The 26,016-nt window shown below is 36.2% G+C and overlaps 4 protein-coding genes across 7 annotated transcripts in view; 2 read left to right on the forward strand and 2 right to left on the reverse strand.

Annotated features, from left to right (window-relative positions):
- Positions 1-2,391: 2,391 nt before the first annotated feature.
- LOC110847723 (ATP-citrate synthase) lies at positions 2,392-13,313 on the reverse strand. The gene is made up of 25 exons (XM_022094717.2): positions 12,801-13,313; positions 11,443-11,505; positions 11,103-11,293; positions 10,889-11,007; positions 10,659-10,798; positions 10,214-10,577; positions 9,849-10,033; positions 9,632-9,756; positions 9,538-9,551; positions 9,377-9,429; positions 9,267-9,297; positions 8,982-9,061; positions 8,744-8,864; positions 8,255-8,363; positions 8,084-8,154; positions 7,715-7,963; positions 7,600-7,647; positions 7,239-7,537; positions 7,046-7,157; positions 6,890-6,901; positions 4,153-4,238; positions 3,905-4,069; positions 3,630-3,805; positions 3,233-3,342; positions 2,392-3,106 (listed from the first exon to the last, which is right to left on the reverse strand). The coding sequence occupies exons 1-25, from the start codon at positions 13,077-13,079 to the stop codon at positions 3,045-3,047; spliced, it is 3,264 nt and encodes a 1,087-aa protein (XP_021950409.1). The 5' UTR covers positions 13,080-13,313; the 3' UTR covers positions 2,392-3,044.
- On the forward strand, positions 4,302-6,831 carry LOC110847724. Of its 2 annotated transcripts, none has more exons than XM_022094719.2 (6): positions 4,302-4,526; positions 4,633-4,871; positions 4,933-5,044; positions 5,104-5,222; positions 5,294-6,154; positions 6,212-6,831. In XM_022094719.2, the coding sequence occupies exons 1-6, from the start codon at positions 4,400-4,402 to the stop codon at positions 6,635-6,637; spliced, it is 1,884 nt and encodes a 627-aa protein (XP_021950411.1). In that variant the 5' UTR covers positions 4,302-4,399; the 3' UTR covers positions 6,638-6,831. The 2 variants fall into 2 exon arrangements, with proteins under 2 accessions (XP_021950411.1, XP_021950412.1); XM_022094720.2 differs by having other exon boundaries at positions 5,327-6,154.
- A 3,542-nt stretch (positions 13,314-16,855) lies between the features above and the next one.
- LOC110845848 (integrin beta-PS) lies at positions 16,856-24,845 on the forward strand. 2 transcript variants are annotated; one of them, XM_022092371.2, is made up of 23 exons: positions 16,856-17,591; positions 17,739-17,869; positions 17,962-18,080; positions 18,157-18,221; positions 18,315-18,410; positions 18,595-18,626; positions 19,398-19,482; positions 20,783-20,876; positions 20,938-21,011; positions 21,126-21,179; positions 21,279-21,419; positions 21,552-21,757; positions 21,830-21,943; positions 22,047-22,083; positions 22,162-22,363; positions 22,460-22,497; positions 22,571-22,627; positions 22,782-23,003; positions 23,088-23,159; positions 23,235-23,435; positions 23,501-23,640; positions 23,753-23,768; positions 23,911-24,845. In XM_022092371.2, the coding sequence occupies exons 1-23, from the start codon at positions 17,427-17,429 to the stop codon at positions 23,974-23,976; spliced, it is 2,427 nt and encodes an 808-aa protein (XP_021948063.1). In that variant the 5' UTR covers positions 16,856-17,426; the 3' UTR covers positions 23,977-24,845. The 2 variants fall into 2 exon arrangements, with proteins under 2 accessions (XP_021948063.1, XP_021948062.1); XM_022092370.2 differs by lacking the exon at positions 19,398-19,482 and adding an exon at positions 20,187-20,271.
- LOC110847627 (MDS1 and EVI1 complex locus protein EVI1-A) overlaps positions 24,846-26,016 on the reverse strand; it is a 28,422-nt gene continuing 27,251 nt past the window's right edge. Inside the window, exon 12 of one of the 2 annotated variants that reach the window (XM_022094603.2) lies at positions 24,846-25,996. In XM_022094603.2, the coding sequence (XP_021950295.1) occupies positions 25,832-25,996 (165 nt within the window). In that variant the 3' untranslated portion in view covers positions 24,846-25,831. Of the gene's footprint in view, positions 26,015-26,016 lie in introns of both variants that reach the window. The other variant, XM_022094604.2, reaches the window with a different exon arrangement.

Raw genomic sequence — 26,016 nt, forward strand, 5'->3', positions numbered from 1 at the left:
GATATTTTGACAACGCCAAGCTATTTTAAACCTCAACTTTTATTTTTATAGCCATTTCGTCAATGATAAAATTTAAAGTTTCAACTTAGCTTTGGCAATCGACGTTAGATTGAGATGCAAAAAGAAGTTTACAATCATTATTTTTGTCTACTTTAGCAGGAACCTGCATAATAAGTATATTGCATTTAGAACTATTTGCTCACTAATGATTTTAGATTCCCAAAGGCAAATAGTTATTACGTAAGTAAATACGTACGTCTTAGCTTACTTGTGTGTATTAGTTACAAGGCTGTAAACTAAGATTAGCACCATGTTGTATTGCAGCTATGCATGGAGAATAAAGTGCAATCAGTTAGAGTGAACAATACATATGTGTATTAGGCACGAGGACATTACCCTCCATCCCTGATTAACATTTACATCCCGATAATACTCGATTTAATAAGTGAAAGAAATTTGTGAGCATGCATGACTAGATTTGCAATTGAAATGTGAAATATATTTATCTCTCTTTATACCCTTTACAGAGGAAACATCACCTCGTTTCCTTCCTCATTCAGTTCGGAAGAAGGATAGAATTTGCATGTCAAAACTGAGTTTGAAAACTCTCAAGTAAATACAATTTGCTGCCAGTTTATTGCACCACTTGGGCTTACACAACTCGTTGTCAGTTTGGATAGGAATTTGAAACGATCATCTCCCAGCGATTTCAAGTGATCACATAACCGATGTGCAATGATGCTCAAATTGCTACCGAAATGAACTGAAGAAAGCCATTTCGCTCTTGCCAAGTATCACAACTTCAAACTTCCATATTCCATCTTCATTTGGAGAAAGCATGCAGGATTGGTTATACGTAGTAGTCAGCGATAGTGGATCCGGGTCGAGGGCAATTGTCACGAAAACAACATCATACACATCCTAGGCTGTGAAAGTATTCCACCGAATAAGAGTTGTTTCATATCCATCAGGCAGCAGGGTAACAAAGTGAAATAAGGAAACCCAATAAAGGATGAAAGACTTGACGACGACGACGACGATGACTGCTCAACTCTCATGTTGTAACTCAACTCGGAAATGGACCGTTGCCCAAAGCAAACGGTTATTATTACAGCCCACCTTCACATCTCATTTCAGTGCAACAAACCATGACCACCGAGGTCGCCACGGCGCCCAAGAACATGCAGCGCGTCACCGATTACCTCATAAGTTGTACGAATTGTTATTTGAACCGCTTATGTACGGGGAACTTTTGTAATTTTATTTGATTTTCAGCGTACAAACAAAGACCTCAGCCCAGTTATTTTCTCTGTTTTTTCTTAAGTATTTAAGAAAGCTAGTGTGGGTCATTCTGACCAATATTTTACAAGCATCAATTTCCCCACCTGTTCTGCATGCCAACGACCAATTTTTATACCCTAATATTCATTAAATACTAGTGTGTTACAGAATACAGACAGACACAGAAAGAGATGATGATTCCATAAGTCCTGATTCGGATAAAAAAATAGCATGTAATACTTTGTATAATTTTGTACTAGAAATTTAGCAAAACAGTACTCGCTACAAATGGTGCACTTTCACTGAGAATTGCGTCGCTGGCATGGATTTTTGATGAGAATGACATATTCGATACATGTCGTATCATATGTAACATAGTTGAAGTGATGCCCGATATCATGGGACTATCGGAATGCGATTATCGTCAGTTTCACTTTTTACAAGGACGATGACTTTCTCCTCCTCTCGAGAAATGTATACGTATGTTGTCAAAATAGCTGTCCATCAGTTGGGTTTGATTGGGTGGTGTGGAGTGTATGGTTGGGATTGGGATTATTTGGGATGCATGTAGCCAGGGTTCACGGCGGCTGTTTTTCCAAGAGACAGGGAGAGAGATGAATGAACGCTGTGGAGCGTTTGGGGGAATTAGAAAGTCCTAAACTCGTTTCAGTTTTCTTTCTTGACAGGCAGATGAATAATTTATGTTCAGAGAGGAGTCGTCGTCGTCGTCGAGTGCTGGCTGGGCGACTCTGACGCCACACAGGGCTGGCAACCGAGATGGAGAACTTGTGTGGGTTTGCCTGCGTACCCCAGCACCACACCACCGCATTCAGGATTTTAAGTAAAACAGATTGGTTATCCCTGTACACCAGTTGGTGGTGAGAATGGCGATGGAAAGTAGTGCAACCAACATGACGGTGACTTATTAGTAAAGTGTTCAGAGAACAAATTACCATCACACAACCTCACGGGACTGGAATCCTAATTCAAAAGTTTGGGAGAAAATGAACTTGATGAAAGATGTGATCTTCGTGTGTGCGTTCTCAAAATATGCGAAACGGGTGAAAGTATAAAAATATCAATTATGACTGTAGCACAGCCAAGCACGAGTTAGTTCTAATGGTAGTTTATTTACTGAATTTTAAGGTACAGATACTGCTCATATATGCCAAACTCTTGTTTGATAATACATCATAAAGTAAAAAGGTCACAAACGTAGACAAGTAAAATGAAATAATAATGGATCATAATAATTGAGAACACAATGTTGAGAGTTCGACAGTCGATTTGTTTAAAAATAAAGGTATAGATTTTAAAGGATTCCATTCACCACATAAATAATCCACCATGATGAGGTTTGTAATTAAGAATTAATAAAATAGTCGTTGTAATTGATGTAGTCGGGGGTTGGGGCAGTTCTGTCTACCTTTTCATGTTGAGGAGGAAGAGAGTATCCAGTCTAAGACGTAAGCTTTGCTTGATTCACAACTTTCTAATGATATGTTTGTTTGATATGTCAGCTTTCTTCAGATCAGTTTACAGTTCGCTATTTGAAAGGCCATGCTATCAACTACTTTATGAGAGACTAATTGAATTTCACATTGACGATGATAGTTGTTTTTTCTTCAGATAAATATACTTTTTTTTCTAAAACATCATTCATTCGCATGAATGTTTCGGAAGGGATAATGGCATGTTATGTTCTTGAATTATTATTGGAATTGAACGAGTATTCGCTATGTGGTCTTCAGATGACTGATTTATTATCCGTTGTATTGTTCAGGAAGTACGTAACTGATATCATCCCATGGATGCCTATATAATCCTAGAAAACAAAAGTCACAGACAACATTAATAAGGTTTCCAACTTTTTCAATAACAAATGTACATACATAAATCTAACCATAATTTGGATAAAGATTACGTGTAGTTAAAATGATGATTTAATTACCTTGCTTCAGACGTTTCTGGTCCATGTAGTGACCAATAAATCCGATGCTACGACCTAAGACGAACAGCCCATTGATAGCTCCCATGTCGATATACTCTTGAGCTTCCTCTCTGGAAAATGGACAAACGTATTCAATTATATAAACAATGTCGGAAGGCAACCTTATTCTATCCACCCTATTATTTAAGATCGAGTGAAAGTCTAAAATCCGGCTCATTCGATTTTATTTAATGAATATTTTTTAAGCAAAAATGTATTCACAAGTGGATTTTAAAAATAGAATTTGTTGATTACAATGTATTATTATAGAGGGAACAAGGCATTCCCATAAAGTATATTTCATAAGATTGTTATGAGTACCTATTTTAGTCGCAAGTAAGAATTTCGATAAACTTACCTAGTAAAACATCCAGAATTACGGAGGAAATCAACAAAAGCAACAGCAATCACGCCATCCACGTTCAAAATCAAATTTGGTTTCTTGGACGTGGTAATTTTTTCCACCTCGAGGGCATAATCCAATAAGGGAGTAGTTGCAAAGGTGGACTTGACAAATTCTTTCATGATTGTAACCTATAATTTTAAATAATAATTAATACAAATATTTTCATTGAATGTTCACTTTAAAGAGATAATTTAGATGCTAGTTTACATCTTGTGGTATAAACTCACTCTCATGTCAGGATTATTGATGGATTTCACACGATGTCCGATTCCCATAATCAATTGACCCTTCTTTCGCATATCGTTGACAAACTCCATAGGAATTAATCCAGCATCATACGCCTCACTGAATTGTTTTGCTGCACCATTTAGAGCACCACCAAAACGATCACCCTATAACCAATATTATTACTAAATAAGTCCTATGTTTATAATATAATCTACGGCAATGTCAAATTAAGGTATTCCAAACATACAATTGTCAACAAACCAGAGACGAGGGATGAAACGAGATCTTTTCCAGCACGAGCACATACAATTGTGTTATGTGCACCTGAGACAGCTGAAACCAGAAGTAGTTAGTAATAAGTTGACGCGTGTTGTATCGTTATGCCCCTACGTACTTCACACCATCCAAGAAACAATTGCCGGGTTGTCTTTGTAACAAGTGGCTCATACTGTTTGCACGGTTATTTGTATTATTAAACAGAATAATTGGTGAAAATGAACACTCCCACCTCCAGTAAAATTACCCATGTTGGGTCACCATCCCCCTCTCCGCCAAGTAATAAGAGGATGAAATGGCAAAGTGAAAGTGGGGTAAACAGTGGGTGTACGATTCTTATGACCGGTATGTTTTGTACATTGCTTATGAAATTATGCAATATTATTATTGAATGGGGGCTTAATAAATTTGCAATTTTTGTATCTCATAATAATTATGATTGTATGAACAGGTCTAGCGAAGTCAGGGAAGAGTACCATTTCCAATTCCCTTACTCAAATGCTCAATTCCAACGGGATTTTAGTCAAACAAATAGACGGGAAGAACTTGAGGGCCGGTCTCTGCAAAAATCTGGATTTTGACAGCACGAAGGATCGGTCGGAATTTGTTCACTTGGCTTCAGAACTTGCCAAAGCATTCACGGAAGAGGGATTTGTGTCCATCATTTCCATTGTGGCTCCATTACATGAGGTGAGATATGAAAAAATGTGATATTGTATGATTAGGTTGCTAATTTTATACATATTTATAGAACAGACAGAAAGCCAGGGATTCTCATGAGCAAGACGGACTGAAGTTTGTAGATGTCTTCGTGGATAGGTCAAGAGCAGAATGTGATACACAATCTGGCCTGAGTCGTAATGGTGAGCAAATTGGAGCATGTGTAATATGTGAATTCTGTCTCATTTCTTTATTTGTAAAGTTATAAATCCCATTGATGCGGACTACCAATCTCCCACAAATCCAGATGTCCACCTTAAACGGAGTGGCAATAACGTTGACAAGTTGACGAGAGAACTGGTTGAAAAATTAGTTGGCTATGTGAGTGGATAGATATTAAATGCATAACTTAAAATGTAGTTTTTATACAATGTTGCATTTCTATTTTTTAGAAAATTATTCAACCCCTATTCGCTCAACCTCAGTCGCCGTTTTCTCCCTCCGTTCCTTCACCCAATTCAACAGTTCCTTCTCCCTTTACAACAACGCCTTCTCCCTCCTCAACGATATATTCGTCTGATTCGGATTTGGGTGCTGGAGAGTTGGACGAAGAAGGGGATAGCGTCCCAAAATTCAAACTACCAAGGAAGAGTGATATCCGAACAATATTCGACTATGTGAAAAGTGTTATTGTTCAAAGAGGTTTTGTTGGAAAGGATCAAGAGATCGACCAACATCCCATGTTTTTTGCACTAATGGAGGAATGGAGGACTCACTATAATATTCATAAAGAAAAAGGAATCGAAAAGTTTTTCCCAGTCAAACTTCATAAGTCAACTCAGAGGAAATCAGCTACACCCACAACAACCCCAACCAAAGGTGCGAAAACCCCCCAAAAAGACGATGTCGGAGAAAACAAGTGGGACGAATTCATTCCTTTACATTGGAACGGATCAACGTTGTTTTACGGCACTATGCAAAGAGGAGTCCCTCATCTCAAAAAATGCAAACATTGTTGGTCGAGGGCAACATCAGAGGGCTTTTTGTGTAATAACCATTCAACAAACCGATGTCAAAATGTCGCCGTTTTGCGTGACATTAATGAGAAGACCATTCATTATCATGCGGCGTTAAGCATTATGAGCGTGAAGAAAACAGAATGGACGTCAGACCTGGTTAAAATATCTGCTTACAACAGCATTCTCGTACAAAAATACCTCTCGGATCATCCTACCGCACAATTCACTCCTATCTATGAAAAATCTGTTCTTTTCTCCTCTCCGGAACGACTCTCTGTCCAGCATTCCATCACAGTAAGTTACCAATTTAAGTGTGTAAAAAGTTAGTAACAGTTGTACTTGTATTTGTAGTTGTCAGTCGCGCTCATCACATTGTTCAGAAACATGGAAAAAATCGAATCAGATGCACCCATCAGACCGCATGCGTTCCTTCATGAGCAGTTAGTTATGTCCAACGCTAATTTGGCAGTGGTGGAGAAGATTCTGGAAGAGAATGGAGTGACTTTCACCGTGGGATATGATGATGATGATAGCAGCTCCCCATTAATCAACAAAGATCGATATTGTTCAAAACTACCTAGGGTATATTGTGGAGTAGAATCCAACAACAAAGTCAATGTTGTCAATGTCAATGTCAATGTCGGATCAGCAGAAGGATGTATTCGATTTGGTGAAACAAGATTGCACAAGGAAGGAGGGATTGGGTCATGCAGCTCTTGTTCTTGCAGAAATGAAGGGCCAATCCTACAATGGCATCCTCATTCAAAGGGACAATAAGAAATACGAGAATGTACAAACTATTGAGAAAGGGGACAGAGATTTTGTACAGGCAGTTTTTAAACTTTTAACGGGAAAATCCCTTACTGTTTTAGTTGAGCATACCGATAATATGAGTTTTACTGTTGATATATAAATAAAGGCATTGCATTTATTTGCTTTCATATGCCACTCAAGCATGAGGAAGAAAGTAATTTGTTTGCTCTTATCTTCTGTCCAACGCATTCAATCTTTTATGTACTCCTGACTCACCTGGTCCGTGATCTACAATAACCCCAAGAAAAAGATTAAATCAATGAATCAAGTCAAAAATTAAGTAAATAGAAGATTTAGAAATCTGATTCTAAAGGAAAATCCATGAAACGCTGATTTCTATTGTATTTCTGAGTGAAATCGAGGCATAAATACCTGCAGTAACCATCAAGCACATTTCGAAAAATTTGCAGGCGGCAGGAGGCAAAGGTCTTTGGAACCACAAAAGTGATATTACACCACCCAGACCGAGCTCTTTTTTGAGAACCTATAAAAGTTAACATAAATACGTACTTATTAAAACAAGGTAATTCAAGAGATAAAGTTTAACTTGGAAAACATTTCTTACGTCAGTAATGGGCATTCCTGCATACAACAATTCCTGTCCACGTTCATCGCAAATGGAAGTCATGAAGGAAGCAGGTTTTCGAATGAGACCAAGTTCTCTTGCCCATGAGAAATCCATTGGAACGGTTGGAGGTGGAACTTCTTCGCGTGGAATGATGACTCCTTTTGATACCAAACCATCGAATACGTTTTGAATTTGTTCCCCCAAATCATCAAATGAACTGGGAACAAAAGCTCCAGCTTCCTTTAGAGCCTTGTTCTTTGCAAGTGCAGTTTCACGGTCCGAGTTTGCACAAGCCCCTACAATTTATAGTAACAAACTAAAATAAACCTGTACAAAAAAACGGTAATAAAATACATACCGGCATGCCCAAACTGAACTTCGGAGTTGAACATACCCGCACATGTCCCTAAAGATTAAATCATCAAAATTAGAGAAATTTATAAAAATTAATGTACCTAATTAATTCTTCTTACCAATACACCAAGCTACCATTGGCTTTGAGATATTCTTTGATTTCAATGCATCGCACACTTCATATTCTTCAACACCTCCGACCTCTCCCAACAATACAATCATTTTGACCTCAGGATCAGCTTGGTAACGCATAATGTGGTCCATAAAAGTTGTCCCTGGATAGCGATCACCTCCAATAGCAACTCCCTCATAAACGCCATCCGACGCTTTAGACACAATGTTGTTTAGTTCATTGGACATGCCTCCCGCTGGAAATGAAGGATTTGAATAGGTTAAGAGCACATATGTGGTAGGAATTAGTTATGGCGAATAAATTCATTTCATTAGCTATTCCTTCAAATTTTAAATTAGAATATTGCTCTACTTACATCTTGAAACGTACGCAACGCTCCCTTGTCGGTATAGTTTAGAATATAATATGTTATCCATCATTCCTCCGCTAAAAATAGAAGAAATATAATTTATCTATGATAATTTTCTTTGGTGATTAATATTATATACACAACTAATGCATGTCTAAATAAACTTGTAATAATTACGTATTTCCAATTTTGAAGCATCCAGGTCTTATTCCACCAACGGTAGCTGGACCAATAATGCTGACTTTCTTTTCATGCGCCTTTTTAATCATCTTTCTGGTCATGTTTTCTGGAATTCGTATATTTATATTTTAATTAATCATGTGGATTAAACAAGTACAAGGCCCCCTTCATCTATACATTAAATAGAGGTAAGTATGTGTATTATCGTCACAAACATGATTCATGTTACATGAATGTGACTAAGAATGTGTGTCCCTCACACATTCTTAAGTTTAATTCTATCAGGATTTTTGCTATTCAAGAAGGCATTGATTTTTTGTTTAAATATTAATACGAGGAATACATAAATTCGGGTGTAGTATAGAAATTCAGACAAAAGTTTATGAAATTCAAAATTATTTAGGCAGTTTTTCGTGTCGAAATTACATGTTGTTGTTGCATGTTGAAATTACACAATTGGTTCATTACATATTAATAAATACAAACCTGGTATTCCTTCGGCAATGATGGCAATCGTTCTAATTTGTGGAAAGTCCAATGCATCCATCGTAGACTCATAGGCTGATCGAAGGGATGCGAAGTTAACCAAGACATCGGAGTCAGGGTGCTGAAAGAAATGTTAAAAAGTATTCGAATGAAATTGAGTGTGGAGCCAGAGTAGCTTTTTATACAAATTTACAAAAAAATAAACTAAATGCATGTTTGATTAAATATTATCTATCACCTTTTTGAACGCGTCTTCCATACTTTTGTAAACTGGAACTAAGATTTCTTTGTGACCCCAGTAGAATTTTTGCTTGTGATCTGATTAAATAATGCAACAATTAGTTTTCTTTGTATTTTATAAATTTAAACTCGTAAACGCATAATATTCAAATTGCTTTTTAGCCAAGTCAAGGGTTATGGAACCGTCAAGAACTTGGTCTTAAAATGAAATTCTGTATGCAAGAACAGACGAAGAAAAAAAAACCCAACTTCAGGGGCTCATAAGAGACAGTTAAGGACTCACCTCCAGTGAACGGATACACCATTGCAACAACCTATTCAGTAGAGTAAAAGTCAACTTAATAGATGAATGACAAAAATTGAAATATCTGAATGTAGTACAATATACCGTACCGATGGACTGTTTCTCCTACAAACAAAGTCAAAGTCCAACATTCCTTGCACGGCTGGAAACAATAAAGGTACATAAAGATTTAATTTGTATATTATTTCAAGTAAATTCTAAAATAAGGTTTATGAACGAGTTTTTTTCACGAATTGTTGTAAATACTCACCCCTGGTTTGCATTCTAAAATAAATTATATAAAATGTTAATATACATAATTCCCACTACTTATGCAGCACAACTACTTTGAAGTTGACACGTACCCCCAAATGATTGCTTTTGTACCCCGGTGGAAAAGTGCTCCTTCAGGTTTCACTGAACTGTCAATCACGTCTATGGCTGGCTTTCCAGATGCAGTTGATGTCTTTCGTGACGCAACTGGACTTTTCTGAAGCAACAACCATTTACAATTTGTAAAATTTATTTACTTGTTGTTACATCTTAGTAAGCTTAGACGTTGAGTAAAATTATATCACTCACAACATCAGTCTGTCCACCAGGAAGCAAGAAATTAGCTGTAGTACTTGGGCAATGTCCTTCGGCATGTTCAATGATGGGTCTTTTCCCCAAAGCCATACCTACGATAGCCGTCATGTGTGTCTCCGGTCCGAAAACATGTAGGGGGATTCCAAGATTAGTTCCAATCTCACGAATGACCCTTAAACCTATAGAATAAATTAGCCGGGGTGTAGACATCATCCATCAAAATTTATATTTCAAAATTACAAAATCTTGGCTATTTTTGTAAACGCCAATTATTTACAGCTACTCCTGTTTCTCATAACGTCTGTATGTTGAACATCACTCGGAGGAATAAATTTGCCGCAAAGCAAAACATTACTAACCTTCTTGATAATTTGGGCCAGCTCTTCGCACAAAGATCGATATCTTGTGATCAATCAGTTTGACTTGAAACTCTTGCAGGGCTTGAACAATTCCCTTGAAAGTAGCTGCAACGTTCGTGAAATTAGCAATGCCACCTCCAATGATGAGAACCTTTCCTTCCGGGTGTTTTTCCTTGGTCATCAAACTCAAGATTGTTTTCGCGTACTCGTAAGTTTGCTGCTCTGACGGCGCCCCAGAATATTCACCATAATTGGCAAGTTCGCTTGCACCACCGTATTCACAGATCGTGTCACTATAAATTACGGAAGCCCCACCACCAGCAACCATTGTCCAAATACGTCCAGCACTGTTCAGCAAAGTCAGCTGCAACAAAAATAAACAATAAAGTCTTAATCTAAATCTTATTGTGAAGTTTATTAATAAATTGATCGTAACAAGCTATACCTTCAAACTAGCACCCGATTTCGAATCCAAGTCTGCTATATACGCTTCTTCAGGATACGCGTCTCGTCCAAAAGGAGGAGGGTATTCAATCTCACCCCATTTGCCTCGACAAATAAAATCTGCTGTCGCATCCAATTTTGCTGCAAAAAATGCATATTTAGTAAAAGCTGTATCTTCGTGTCATATCTTGTAATATAAATAATGTGCACAGTAATGAAATACGTGCTTACCAGCAAGGTCCAAAATGTGCACCTTTCCCCCAGTGATAACCAATGGGTTAATTTCCAAATATGTGAAGTACAAATCCACATAGGCTTTATAAAGTGCTTCAACGAACTGGGCCACCATTCTACATGAAACAAAAAGTATATATTTAATGTGGAAATTCGTCAGGAAGAGCTAGTTAGCATTTTATTTTATCTATGCAAATTTTTGAATGCATACTCTTGTTTGTCCTTTGCGACGTCTGTTAAAAGAGTTTTTTTAATCTCTTCAGCAGTGGGTGTGGTGTCAATGGGAACCAGAAGTGTCTTTGCCTTTGCTTCAACGTCTCCAATGTCCACACCCCCTTCATGATGAAACAGAATTGTATCTCCATTTCGGTGAGAGTAGATGCATACATATGATTCTTCGTCCTATCAATAAAATATAGGGGATAAAAAAATCAATATAACAAACTGGGATTATTTAAAGAAAAGTACTTATATAGCCATTTGTACAAAAATTCAATAGGAGCCAAGTAAATGGCGTAGACCAAGCACGCGAAATCATTTGTAGTATATACCTGTGCGTGAGGAAGAAATGGTTCGATGATGAAATTGCGCAATTTTCCGCTAGTTCTGCCAATCTGTATTGAAAATGAAACAAAATTACTTGTAGATTACATATAAAATATAAACGTGTCATACATCTGAATGAGACCAATGTCATATCATTATCATCATCATTTCATAACGCAGAGATTTATCGAATGCTGAGATTCAGAAATTTTATTAACCCTTTAAATCCACGTCATCACATATTTTGAAAGATATTTTCTCAAGCAGTGATTGGCTGGACAACTGCTTCGACTACATAAACCGGTCGAGGTTATGCGTATGTATGTAGTTTCACATGCCTTAAGGCAATTGCAAAGGATGGAATTTAATGATTGGTTTATATCGCTACCTCGTAAACCATCTTACTTCTACTTCCAACACTTCCCACTGCATATGTAGTTTTAGAAGTAATATGGGTACCGTATTTGTACCCGTTATTAAATATGTAAGGGAACAAATCTGCTCATTGTCAACATGGTCAATCGTTGACCGGCATATGGAAAAAGATATTTAAGGATAACGATATCGATAACATTAACACATCATGCATTAATAGCCTTAACTAAAATTAATAGACTTTGCCGCAATTAAAAATAAACGGTATCTTGAAACCTTTATAAAAATATGCAACCAACTACACACGACAATGGAAATCCGTGAGAATTGTAATAATTATAATGGTACGTATATATACTCATCCATTCGCTTCAAAAATTATCTTGATGAAAGTTTTCATCATAAAAAGAAGTCGCCGGTGGTTGTCTTGTGTATTAAAAACGGGTCAAGTTATACTGATAACCATTCCAAACATCACTAACGAACTTGCCACCTCGTGTCCTTGTCTTGTTAATAGTATTTTCCATTTTAATATCTGATATTTAGTAGCACACCAGCCTTGTGTTACAAATATATGTGCATTGCCGATCATTTATTACAAGAGAGAGGATGCTACCGCTGCTAAAGTTTCGTAATCCACATCCTCAAGTAAGCAAGATTTACTTTTAAGATAATATGACGTATTCCTAGTTGCATCATACCGAGTTTTCTAGTATTTCCCTGTGTCTGTTAACCTCCACTTAACTTTGTATTATAAAATATCCTCTTTTCAAAGTGATTTTATCACGGTTACATAGACATTTATTGCATTCTGGCTGAATGAAAGAGTTCGAAGGTCAAGGTCGCCATCAGCAAATCATGAAATATCATTTTCCTTTCTTGTACCTTGGGCAATTCCATTCGTAACCGTTAACACATACAGTAAAAGTACAATAACATTGAAAAATACTGAGGAGATGAAGTTATTAAACCATGCATTGATTGGTACCTTAATTTCCTTCAGCATAAACTCACTGAGCCATTGCTTCACCCCTGGGAAGTCTACATTGACCTTGATAAGCCCCAACTTTCCTCTGCGTTTGATCAGCTGGTCCGGTTTGACAACGAGGGGTGTGGAGGTCAACCACGCATTGTTGTTTAGCAGCCCATCGCCCAAACTATCCTCATCGACTGAGGCGAACCGGCAAGGCGAAAAGTGTGGACATTTCGCCAAGGCCGAGTTAAGGATCGTCTTTCCCGTCGCTTCACGAATTGCTTTTGCCGACATTGCTCGTTCTCTTCACTCTGCTGGAATGTTATCTAATAAGGTTACACACAGGCTCCGCTCAGCTGTTGGCTAAAGGTTTTGTTTTTCTGTTTCTTCAAAATCAGCGTGATAAAACAATAATAGCGGCAAAGAACGAGGGGGAGAGAGTCCAAAAATAATTGATGGTAAAAGTGCGCTTTGAGGTAAAATGGATCGATAACTGGGAGTAGGAAAAATGGAACCACACGACGTTCTCTCACCAGTGAACAAAGTGGACTGACAACTGTCAAGGGTTGGCCTCTGCATTTTATAAACGCGCATGTGTTGCCTCCGTGTTGTGCTGAAGGTAGGGGCAGATCTGTAATGTGTGTGCTGCTGGTGAATAAAAAATCACGGAGGAGCCACGGCTCATCTTTTCCCTGCCATTTGCTAAATCCTGGATCCAAATGTGCAAAATTCTGCAGTGTTATCTGCCTCTAAAAAGACAGGCTCTTTCACAAATGCCATGACTTGTACGGATTTAAAGACCTTAATTTATCAAAACCGTGAACAGAACTTACATTAAGGACATACATTGTTCAAGTGTTAATTGAACTTATAAAATGCTACAATAAGAATGCAAATGAAATATACATATTAGTTGCATGAAACTTGAAACAATCTTTGAGTATATTCGTATTCAATATTCATATATTATTTGAAAATTTTACTAAATTCTCTATAATTATTATTTGGTCGAAAATACTTACAGAGTTTAATAATATACAGGATGTGTATAACATAATATTGTAACATAATTTGCGAATGCACGCCGGTAAATTATGGCGTGAACATGGGCTGTTTCTGGCTCATGTTTTACTCATTGCAAAAGAGTGTTCGACTTATGATTTCGGATACGTGTGCATGTGGGCAATTAACGTTTTCTTAACGCAATATCATCTGAAATCACTGATTACACAGGTAAAATTCCCAATGCTAATTCTGTTGTGAGGTTGTTTTTTCTTGAAGTATGACGTTCGGAAGATGGGGATTGATACCAAGCAGGTTATCAGGGCAGTTACTATCAGTCATCATTTTTCGTTCAGATAAATAATATGCTAATCTGTCCCCAGTTTTAAACGCTCATTCATTTAATTAGTCAGGAGGACAGTCGAAATGCAACAATGGGTTGCACGATTTGTATAATAGACTTGCTATGTGATCATGAAATTGTCACGCTGTCTGTGATCATCATCATCATGAGACCGACCGGCGTTTTACAGGGAGCTCAGCTCTGCAGACACGGTAGAACAAATTATGATTAATATAAGGCTTAAAAGCCTAGTAAATCATGCACAAATCTCGCATAATCAAAAGTGAATGGACATACACTCACTGGAGATTTGCACGAGAGTTGCAGTTGGTCAGTCACTAACGGCACTACTCATTGGAAACTCATCCATGATTATTGTCATCTATTGCTTTAAATTAAAATCAAGTGCAGCTTTGCATGATGATGCGTTGCACTGCAGAGTCTGTATTACTCTGGTTTATGTAATAAGGTGCAACTTTACTATTGTCGGAATTGGAAATACTTAAAATTAGTCAAGTTTTCTCAAATTTGAGAATTTTTTATGTTCACATACTAGACTTTTTGTTTTACACTAGGTTTCGCAACAGGATTTTCTATTTCCGAATTATAGGTTATTTGTTTGTAATTTAGTCCTTTTAACTACGGTGTTGACGCAGTACAAAATAAGTAAATATCAAAGAACTCTCATACTTGCATCATCTATGTATATCCAAGTCTGTCGAAGTGCGTAATGATAATATTTGTAATTTACTGCCATATAGCAAAAAGCGTCACCTGCAATAATAAACGTCCTATGGGAAAACCGTTCACGAATGAAATGACGTCTATATTATTGCGCAAACTATATGTATGTAGGAAACAGAGGTTTATCAATTGTTTACATCTCTGTATGCGAATTAATTAATTTTAATTTCAGGGACGATTCTAGATTATGTGTATAAAACCTACGAACTTTCGATATACTAATAATCTCATCTCTCGCCGGAAGTCGAGGAGGCTCAAAGCTGAACACCTAAAAGTATAGGGAAGTTTACTCATTGCTGAGAATGCGTCTTCTTTTTTCGTTGCTCTTTGTTTACTCAACTCTCATTGACTTAGATTTAATGCTTCAGATGTATGAGGAGGAAAGTCACGATTTAGAATATCAGCCATCGACATATTTCTCAATCCCGAAAGTAATAATCCTATTGCAGGAAAGTGAAACTAACTGATCACATATTTACTGAAACCTATATGCTATGAACCATTTATTTTTACGTACGTATGCATATATCATGGAGCTGTATAAGTACATTATGAGCATATACAGTATATAGGCTATATAGGCTTTAACTTTGACTTGAGTTTTACATGTTAAACCTTGGCTTTTAACCCGCACGAACACCTAAACAAACGAATTTTGGTTGTACTTACTTATGCATACATTCTCCTCCAACAATCAAAGAAAGGGGTCTTTTATATACCTACATTTGAGCAGGGGTGGCTAAAATACAGATCTTTAAAATACAAATGTATCAAAAACACAAAATACAGATTTTGTATCTTGTAATTTCGAGAAAATTTTAGGTTGAGTATCTCAAAATTCAAATGTATTTTGGGTGGGATGAACGTATGTATCTGTCTATATTTTGAACGTCACTGGAAATATCTACAGGAAAAGTAATTGTTCAACTGATTTTTATACAAAATATTTCATAATCGTCAGTAAAGGTGTCATATTTTTGTAGACGATATTTCATAGTGATTGTAGTAACCTTCGCAATGTGTGGTACACATGCTAATGCTTCATGCAATTTTTAAAACGAATTTGAAATTAACAAGCATCCATCTATTTTAATTAAAAAATGAAAATCGAACTTGGAACCTAGTCCATATCAAGTACATTTGTTATGACATGATATGATATGAACCCCCAATATTAATAATATGCATGTATATACAAATAATTGATATGCAATGTAATTGAAAATATATAGAAACACAACTCAGGTGTCTTAAAAGTCGAAGAAGTATTAGAAGTGTATATTCATTGTGTATAAAATTTAGTGAAATTGTGGGCGTAGGTGTGCCAAAGCGGAATTGAAAGGGTTGTTCCTATATAAGAGTAAGCGTTACATTGTTTTCCTCGTATCCACACAAAGAATTCCATCCAGCATCACACAGACATGTATTTTTATTACATCACCAGACACTGACCAAAACATGATCTGTATTCTGTATATCATGTAGGCTGCTGCATGCTCCAACAACGACTTTCTGTAATTGGAGTTTGAAGCTGACAAATAAGGGAATATGTAGTTTGCGTTTGCCACAATCACCTACTCTTTTGAATACACAAAAAATCGGAAGGAAAGGATAAGTTGACGAGGCAAAGTGGTACAAATCTGGTTTTATTTTAGGTCAGACCTCAGTCACGGAAAGATATAACCTCATCCTCAGTTCAACACTTTCATACATACATGTACATACTTCCTAAATAACCGGAACTTGGGCTTTCTCGGATCTAAGAAAAATACCCGTAGTGCTAAACGTATGCAGGGAGTGTCTTTAGCGTGTATCATCTCACTTCTCATTTGCATTACTCACTCTCGTTTACTATCATCGAAAGTGATGATCACATAGCAGACCCATGTTCTAATATGTAGGAGGGTTAAATAAAGCATAAAAAAGTGAGCAAGAAGACGAGGTAGACGGATTTTCTTATGCGAGGATTGTTTAATCACACTGCAGGATAGAACGTCGTCCTATGGTGGAAGTTGATTCTGCTGGATGCCCACGCATACTCGTCATCTCCAACCAACTCTCTAAACTGAATGAACTCTCGGTCGTCTTCCTTCCCCAAAACAAAACTTGGCACGGTTAAAACTAACTCTCCGTAAAATAATTTACTGATTATTTGGAACAGTGGGTTTTAAATACTGTAATAATTTTATAACTGTTACATTGTTTAAGTAATAACAGAGCTATACATATATGTATTCATTCAGTGCGCAAACGACAATTTTTTCGTAAGATGTATTGAACAAGGAGGTGATCAACAACACATTCACTTTATAAACAAGTAAATGTCCCTTTAACGAGTCATTCTGAATGTAACCAATTGTGGCAGTGTAGTGTTAAGCAAGTTTGCGACTCTGCTGCGTTCAATACCCACGCAGCTAAAAGCAGTAGTTAAATATACGGCCTGAATTGTGTTACCGGCTGGGATTTTAAATTGTTTTTGTTGGGGAACGGGTGTGCCCACCCCACTCAAATATTTGGATCTCTGTAGGCTAAGTGAAAATTTTAGAAAAATCATGTTTCGACGACTCGGAAATAGACAGGTCATTGTAGTTTCCATGCTACTCGTCGCAGGGGTCATAGGCTCTGCTTTCGGTCAAACCAATAGCTCGTCTTGTACAGCAAAGAAATCTTGTGGGGAGTGCATTCGGAGTCCGGATTGTGTGTGGTGTTCTCAGCCTGTAAGTGCACATTTACATTAAATACAGCTTGTGAATGTGTTTGGTTTATATGAACTTATCTGTAAGCAAATAATGGGGTGAATAAATACAGGTAGAGCTGCATACAAAGCTAAATTTCTTTTTGTTTGTTTGTGAATGTTTGAACAGAGATATGAACGCTCTGCAAGGAATCCTTATCCTCGATGCAACACTGCAACGAAGCACTTGGCCTATCCAAGCGAAACTCGGTGTCGAGATGACTTTTTGATCAATCCGAGCCATGAATTTGAACTCAGAAAGTGAGCAAGCATGTTTATAAATTATAGTGTCAATGCAATGAAATACCTGGGGTTGTTACTAGTCAATTTAATTAATTGAATGAATTTATCAGAGACGAGGAAATAACAAAAGGAAGCGAGCACCGTGAAGCTATTCAAATTAGACCTCAAAATGTTTACTTGAAATTAAGAGTTGGCCAATCATTTGATTTGAATATGCAATACGCACAGGGTAAAATATTATAATGTTTATAATATTATTGTATTGCAAAATTGTAGTAATCAAACTCATCTTTCTGTTCCTTCAGCTGAGGACTATCCGGTTGACTTGTATTACTTAATGGACTTGTCGAAAAGCATGGAAGATGACAAGGTGTAGTGACACGTTAAAAAGCTATTGATTATTGTGATTGAATAATTATTAGTTATATTCATACATAAACATTTCTTTATTGGCGTTTCTTAGGAAGAGCTTTCGAATCTAGGAAATCTGCTGTCAGAAACAATGCAAAACCTTACCTCGAACTTTCGCCTGGGGTTTGGATCCTTCGTCGACAAAGTGGTGAGAACTTTAACAGATTAAATATTTAAAAAAAGACCAGACCTGTACTGTTACAACTCATCTTAAGAGGAAACAAATTTTAATATGTAATTCAAATCAGAAACTTGAGCGTTGAAAGGAACTCATTCTTTAAAGTTAATTAATTACCATGAATCACTTAATTTGTATCGTTAATGTCTTGCAGGTGATGCCATTCGTGTCTACTGTTGAAAAAAAGTAATTTTTGTCTTTGGTTTGGCATATATTATTAACATTGAGGGATTTCACGTCAAGTTCGTAACCTACGTAACTGCGTTAGGTTTGTAAGTTTACACACTCTTGACGTGAGTTGACTTTGTAAACATTTTCGTAAACATTTTTTAGTAAAAAAAATATCGCATATAAAACGTCATCAAAATGTTGCTAGCCAACTTTATCCTAGCGTACACCAAATGACATGTAATTTTTTTGAATTTTTTTGCCTGAAATATCAGTTTTTCAGGAATTACACAGCCATTTCTTATGTCACAAAATTCTATAATATACCAAAATGATCGTATGATCAAGACCGATCGATTGATACCCCTCTGGATGAAGTGTGTCAATTTAGCCCAGATTTGACATTTGGGGGCTGGTCGGATAGCGACCAATATTTTCGGCTGGCAGCAATCTTTTGTTAAATAATTAAATTAATTTGCATGTCGGGACGAGATCACATAAAAATGTACAATAGACAATTCGTCTCTAAGACAATTTCAACCGAAAATTCAGATCTCAAACACTCGAATTATTTACGAACTTTTGTTTACGAACCAAAAACATGCTTTTGAAGTGCGTAAGATTCGTAAAAGTTCGTAAGTCAATTTTCCTTAGAAATGTGTGTAAAAGTTCGTAAAAGTTTGTAAGCTTACAAACCTTACGCAGTTACGAAGGTTACAAACTGTGACGTGAGTTCCCTCATTCTTTGACAATATAAAGAATCATTAAAAACGAGTTGAAGGGGCTTAGGATTTCAGAGCCTTGCAGCGGGTGCGTAGCGCCTTACGGTTTTGTCAGCCATCTTCACCTCACTACCAACACAAGCAGATTTTCTGTAAGTGCATAACAGATTTGCAGAAACTATTTTTGTTTTGTTTCGTGCATTTATCTGTCTATGCACCAAGTTTTTAAAAGCAATAACGTAAATGCTCCTGCGTATGCAGACGTATGCATAGTTTTTTTGACGAGCACGACAATTTTTGACTCGCGATGTACATATTTTTGACCACATCCGAATTAGCTCGAACTGGTGACAATCTTCTTTAGGCCTGTAAATTTTTGTCTTCTTTTTAGCTGGACTTTTTGTATGTAAAATGCATATGGCCTATGTGCCTTTGCGAACTTCGTTTTTAATGTTGTTTTTGGTTATATTTGCATTTTTTTGTCCACACGGTTGCTTTATTTTTTGGTTCTGGGTTGCATAGATTGCTGGATTCAGTAAGATTTACATAATAGCATTTAGCCATGGCTTTTTATGGCTGGTATTGTATAATTTTTAGAAAATTTTAACAACACGATGATGGTGGTGTTGCAAAATGGAGGACTCACTGAAAAATGCAGAGAATTTTTTTGTAAAGGTCGTAGCCATATTTTCAAGTATTTTAAAGAATTGGATCAAAATTTAATGATAATGAGTTGTATTTGTCAGTTTATCGCCACCCACAACTGACGAAGCTCATAAGCCCTTTCAATTGATTTTAATAATTTGGTTTAATTACTAAGAAAAAAATCTGAGGCTAATTTAAAATGTATGACCAGCTTGCTGCAACCTTGCCCGGGCTGTGTGAGTCCTTTCGGCTATCAGAACGTCATGTCTTTATCACGAGACACCCAAAGATTTTCAGTAAGTTTCAGAAAAATGTCACGACATTCTTTTTATACGAGTTGAGATTTGTCATAATTATTTCTAATAAATCTACTAAAGCGAATGACCTCCGTTCAAATATACACCTATTTATGTACACCAACCTTATCTGTATCGCTTTAATTGTCTTTTCTGCTTCCTGTCACAATTTGCTATTTATAGCTTTCTTTAGCAGTTTCATTTAATTTATGTTTTCTATCCCAAAGACTTTGCATTCGGTGACTTGATTACAAGTAACATGATACAAACAACACTTACCTTGGGTTAACTTGAATCAAACAGACCGATCCAAGTAATCCCGACCGTATGAACAAATAATGATAATATTTGACTAATTTACAGTAATAATTGGTACAAAGATTCGACCACGCACAATAAACTTCTAAATACTTAAATATAACTGTCTGCTTTCCACTGTTGGAAATGCTTGTTTTAATTTGGCGTTATAATTCATAAATCTGTCTTGGTTTTAAAATGAGTTATAATGTAGGGTGAGGTCAAATCCGCACGGGTATCTGGCAATTTAGACGCTCCAGAGGGTGGTTTCGACGCTATCATGCAAGCAATTGTATGCGATCAGATAGGTAATATTTGAATAATAAAGTAAAATATAACTTCAATACAAAAGTCTGTTTTGCATATTAGGGTGGAGACAACAAGCGCGTCGGTTAATTGTATTTTCAACTGACGCATCCTTCCATTATGCTGGAGATGGTTTGGTATGATGATTAATGTTATTTATTTATTAACTCAAAAGTGCACATTTTAAACGTGAAATTTTGGCAAAATTATGATGCATTATCACAAACCTTTAATTAATTTGTAAAAAATAGCTCGGAGGAATTGTGAAACCTAATGATGGTAAATGTCATTTGGACTCTCGTGGGGTAAGTGGTGCACAGAGAGGTTTTTAAATTTTGCCATGTAAATTTGTACTCGTGCATGTTTATTCATGTATTTAAAATAACTCCCTTCATTGTTCTCAGGAATACACATACTCAACCATACAAGACTACCCTTCCGTGGCACACATTAACTCTAAAGTTAAAGAAAAGTCAATAAATATGATCTTTGCCGTCACAGCCGAGCAAATTGATATCTATGAAAGACTGAGTCAGCAAGTTGAGGTAAAAGTGACATTTTTATAATTCATAATTCTTATATTTTTCATTCAAGCTAAATATTTGGCACTCTTTTCATCGTCATGAATCTGAATCAATGTCATGACCCACTATTAAAATTTTTTAATGACTTTGCAGGGATCAAGTTGTGGAGTTTTGGCTGCAGATTCCAAGAACGTTGTGGAATTAGTGAAATCACAGTATCAGAAAATAACGTCTTCAGTGGAGCTGAAAGATACAGCGTCTGCATTCATTAAGGTCTCATATTTTTCTAATTGTGTGGACCCTCCCACGTGGGTTGAGACAAACAAATGTAGCGGCCTTAGAGTCGGAGATGTTGTAAAGTGAGTTTACATGACCGGGAATTACATGCTTGAATAATTTTCAAATTATATTTTTGTTCTATAATTATCTAGCTTCAAAGTAAAAATCGAAGTAACGGAATGTCCTAAAGATCCAATAGATTGGAGACAAAAGTTTACCATTTACCGAGTTGGCCTTGAGGAAAGCTTAACTGTGGACTTGGAGAGGTTGGTTATTATCATGCTTGCTTAAAGGATCATCTTATGGTCAACTTTTATCAATAAGTTGTTGAACAAAACTCATATAACATGTATTTAATATGATTTCCAGTATCTGCGATTGTCCTTGTGAAACTCCCGGAAATCCTGTAAGAATAAAACATTACTGATATATGTTCAATAATTTTTTAATTTGGGAGAAATATAATTCATATTATTAAATTCAGGGCTATGAAGAGTTTTCTCCAGAATGTGGGGGATTTGGAACTCTAACTTGTGGTGTTTGTGAGTGTGATGAAAAGCACTTTGGGAGAAAGTGTGAGTGCGATGTGGAAGGAGGTGGCGGAACCCGAGTGGAAGATGACAGTGGCTGCAGAGCTGATAACACAACGGATATTATTTGCACTGGGCGTGGGACTTGCAATTGTGGTAAGCATTTATTTTATACAGCTCGTTTTCTAGAATTTGTAAAGTTTGAAAATATGTGCATCTTAAACACCTATAACTCTTTTATGCTAATTGTAGGACAATGCGAATGCTTCCAACGTGAAAATCCACTAGAGGTGCAGTGCAATCTCTAACCAGTTATATAAGGTGTGATGTTTTGTCACATGGTACAATTTTTGTACTTTTCAGAAAATTGATGGCCAGTATTGTGAGTGTGACAACTTCAACTGTCCAAGAGAGAGCGAAGTAAGAGAAATAATGTGTGTTTTGCATATTAGAGATTAGTAGATATAATATTAATGAAGACATATAAATAATAATATTAACTCTACCGTTAGTTTCTATTATGTATCTTTTTACTAGAGTATTAACGGCTCTAAAAATTGCATTTCTCCGATAGTTAATCTGCTCTGGGCCTGGTCATGGACGTTGTGATTGTGGTAAATGTATTTGCAATCCTGGCTGGTCTGGCGACGCATGTCAGTGTTCCCTGCTGCAGGATACTTGTGTGGAGCCTGGAGATACGATTCCTTGCAACGGTCACGGCAATTGCGTTTGCGGAAAATGTTCATGCAATACTACCGTAGCAAGATACTATGGACGTTGGTGTGAAAAATGCCCAGTACGTACAATTATAATTCCAAGTTTTTAAACTCAGTATGGAACTTGGCTAACATATTATATACTTACTGCAATTTTTTTACAGACATGCCCTGGAAGGTGCGAAGAGCTGAAAGATTGTGTTCAGTGTCGCGTGCATGGTACTGGAGAGTTCAATGTAAGCATAAGCATTTTGTAATTGAATGAAAGCTGATTCTTTCCTGTTAATAGCCTTTCCATTTCAATTTTTCAGCAACCAGAAATTTGCGAAAACGAGTGTGTAAATTTCCCTGAGCCTGAGAAGGTGGATGTGGCTAGTAGCGATGAAGAAAGTGAAGAGAAATATTGTGCCTTCACAGATCATTCTGATGGATGTAGATTTTATTTTGTGTATGGCTACGATGTCCTTGGAAAACTTTATATTCGAGCTCAACGAACCAAAGATTGTCCTCCGGTATGTACATGTATAAATACTGTTGCAAACCAAAGGCATATTATAACAATAAATTATTTGTGCAGGAGCCTCCGATTTTTTGGATCATATCTGGAGTGGTTGGAGCTATTGTGCTGGTTGGGTTACTTTTCATCTTATTATGGAAACTCTTGACTCACATTCATGATCGAGCAGAATATGCTCGGTTTGAAAAGGAAAGAATGAGGTGAGTTCTGGTCTTAATTCTTCGTTCTTAATTCTACGGTCTCAATATTCGAAACTCAAATGTGATGTATGTATCGAAGGTGTAATTCAATATTTTCATTGTATATTTGCAGTGCAAAATGGGATGCTGTAAGTTAACTGTTTATATATAGATTTTCATACTTCATATAAATATACTGTATATTATACATAAATTTGTATGTACTATATTATAGTACAAATTAAAATGATATATAATAGTTCTGAAAATTTTCATTCTGTATTTTTACAGGGAGAAAATCCTATCTACAAACAAGCAACATCGACTTTCAAAAATCCGATGTACTCGGGAAGATAATTTGATTGATTTACAGTTTTAAATTGACGGTTTTTTAATTAAGAAATAGTCCTTGTTCCAGTCATCTTTTGAACAAAAAATTGAGAAAACCAGTTACCCATAACCCTTCATTTCCTTCAACCATCCAAATTTTTTCTCAAAGTTGCCATAATATGGGTACTGTATGTATACCACTGTGTCTAATCTAGTTGCTGTCCATATTTTAGTAGGTAATTTTGCACACGATAATGAAATCATAACAAGTTGCTAGTAAGTATAACGATTGCCCTACATTCAATATTGGTAAAAAATGCTAATGTGCCATCCATTTAGAATTCAGATGCCTTCCACACAAATGTTCCAAGAAAATCAGAACTATGTAATACGAGTACTTTCACAATTGTAACACTTGAAACTATAACGTCCGTCATGATACTATGTATTTATTTAATTATTAACCGTCAGTATTTTAATGTTCGCAAAACTTTGTTTTGTGAATAAACAGACTTAGATTTTTATAGGTAATAATTGACACTGCCATTTGGATATCTTGTGTAACGGTTAGTTAGCTTAACAACGTCTGTAAATTGAACGTGTGTATTTATTAAACTGAGATTTTACCGAGATTATACACTGGATGTACATATTAGCAAAATTGTTTTAAATGAGTATTAATATTGTTATTAATTTTGACGTACATACTTATATACTTACTTGTTGAAACCAAACAATGTTCATCCCCCCACGTTATTTACGGTACATACTTTGAGAAACTGTTCAATATGCATAATATTGATGTTCCCGATGCTTAACTTATTAATATGTATATGTCGTGCAATTCTTGTACTAGTTTGTTTTTGAAATAAAAAATTAAACACATGCTGAAATAATATTGTTTATTATTGTTGTAGTTCATTCTTCATTAAGACTGATGTCACACCAGTGATCTGTGTCGATGCTCAAAAGCAAGAACATTTATTACCACAGAATCACTTTAAACAACTGTATGCAAACATTTACATATGTATGTGCGTTCTTCAAAAAAATGCAGGCCATGATTGCTGTTATGTTTGAATTTGAATAATTACGAACGTGTTTTGTTATAAATATGTGATCATTGATCTTTTATAATTCAAATAAAAAATAAATCATACTTTAGTTGACACTTTAATCCATATACTAAATGACCTTTGTGCATTAGCCTTGAACTATAGCTCTAGAATATTGATATTAGAATTATTGTAAAGTGATAATCATCATCATTCGTCATGCGTTACAAACATGAACAGAGTACGAGAAAGTAAATCAGGGCAGCGAGAATAACGAAGCCGTTTAGAATTTTACGGCAACACGCATCAGCTTACCCTGTGATACATACATATTATTTTACTATTAAGTATTATGTAATGTTTTTATGTTTTAAAATTTGATTGTGAATTTCTCTAACTAATCAGTGTCATGCTACTAGAAACTCTAACTCTAAAACTATGTAAACCATTAGAAATACTTAAAATGACATTACTAATTGCGAATTTTATTGGAATTCGACTAAACTGACATATTGGGTACATAAAGCGTGCGAGTATGAGCTTTTTGCGCTACAGGGACTAGGACACATAATTAATTAATTAATTTTAATAGTTTTAAAGGACTTGATAAACAGTATAATATTACGTTGAAGATTAAGACTCGAAGATTAAAAAAGGCGTCTTTTGAATATTGTACAATTATAGCTAACAATGTCACGGTATCCAAGAGTCTAACGAGAGAGAGAGAGAGAGTGAATGTGGGTGGGTGGGAATGTGGGTTAAGGAGGGTGAAGAGATTTCAAGAACTACATGGTTATGCATATCTTATATATACAGAAAACTTGTTATTAGTGAGACACGTCGATAAGTACTTTGGTTGCTGGAGGAGATGGGGAAGGTGAGAGTGAGTCGTTGTCGAGATTGTCCCCAGTCTCGTGTTTTCGTAAATGTCTATCCAAGTTGGTTTGTTGCCCAAAAGTTCTCTGACACAATGGGCAGACAAAGGGACGTTCCTATCACAATTATCATCACT

This window comes from Folsomia candida, unplaced genomic scaffold (genome assembly GCF_002217175.1).
Source record: "Folsomia candida strain VU population unplaced genomic scaffold, ASM221717v1 Fcan01_Sc003, whole genome shotgun sequence".
Taxonomy (NCBI): domain Eukaryota; kingdom Metazoa; phylum Arthropoda; class Collembola; order Entomobryomorpha; family Isotomidae; genus Folsomia; species Folsomia candida.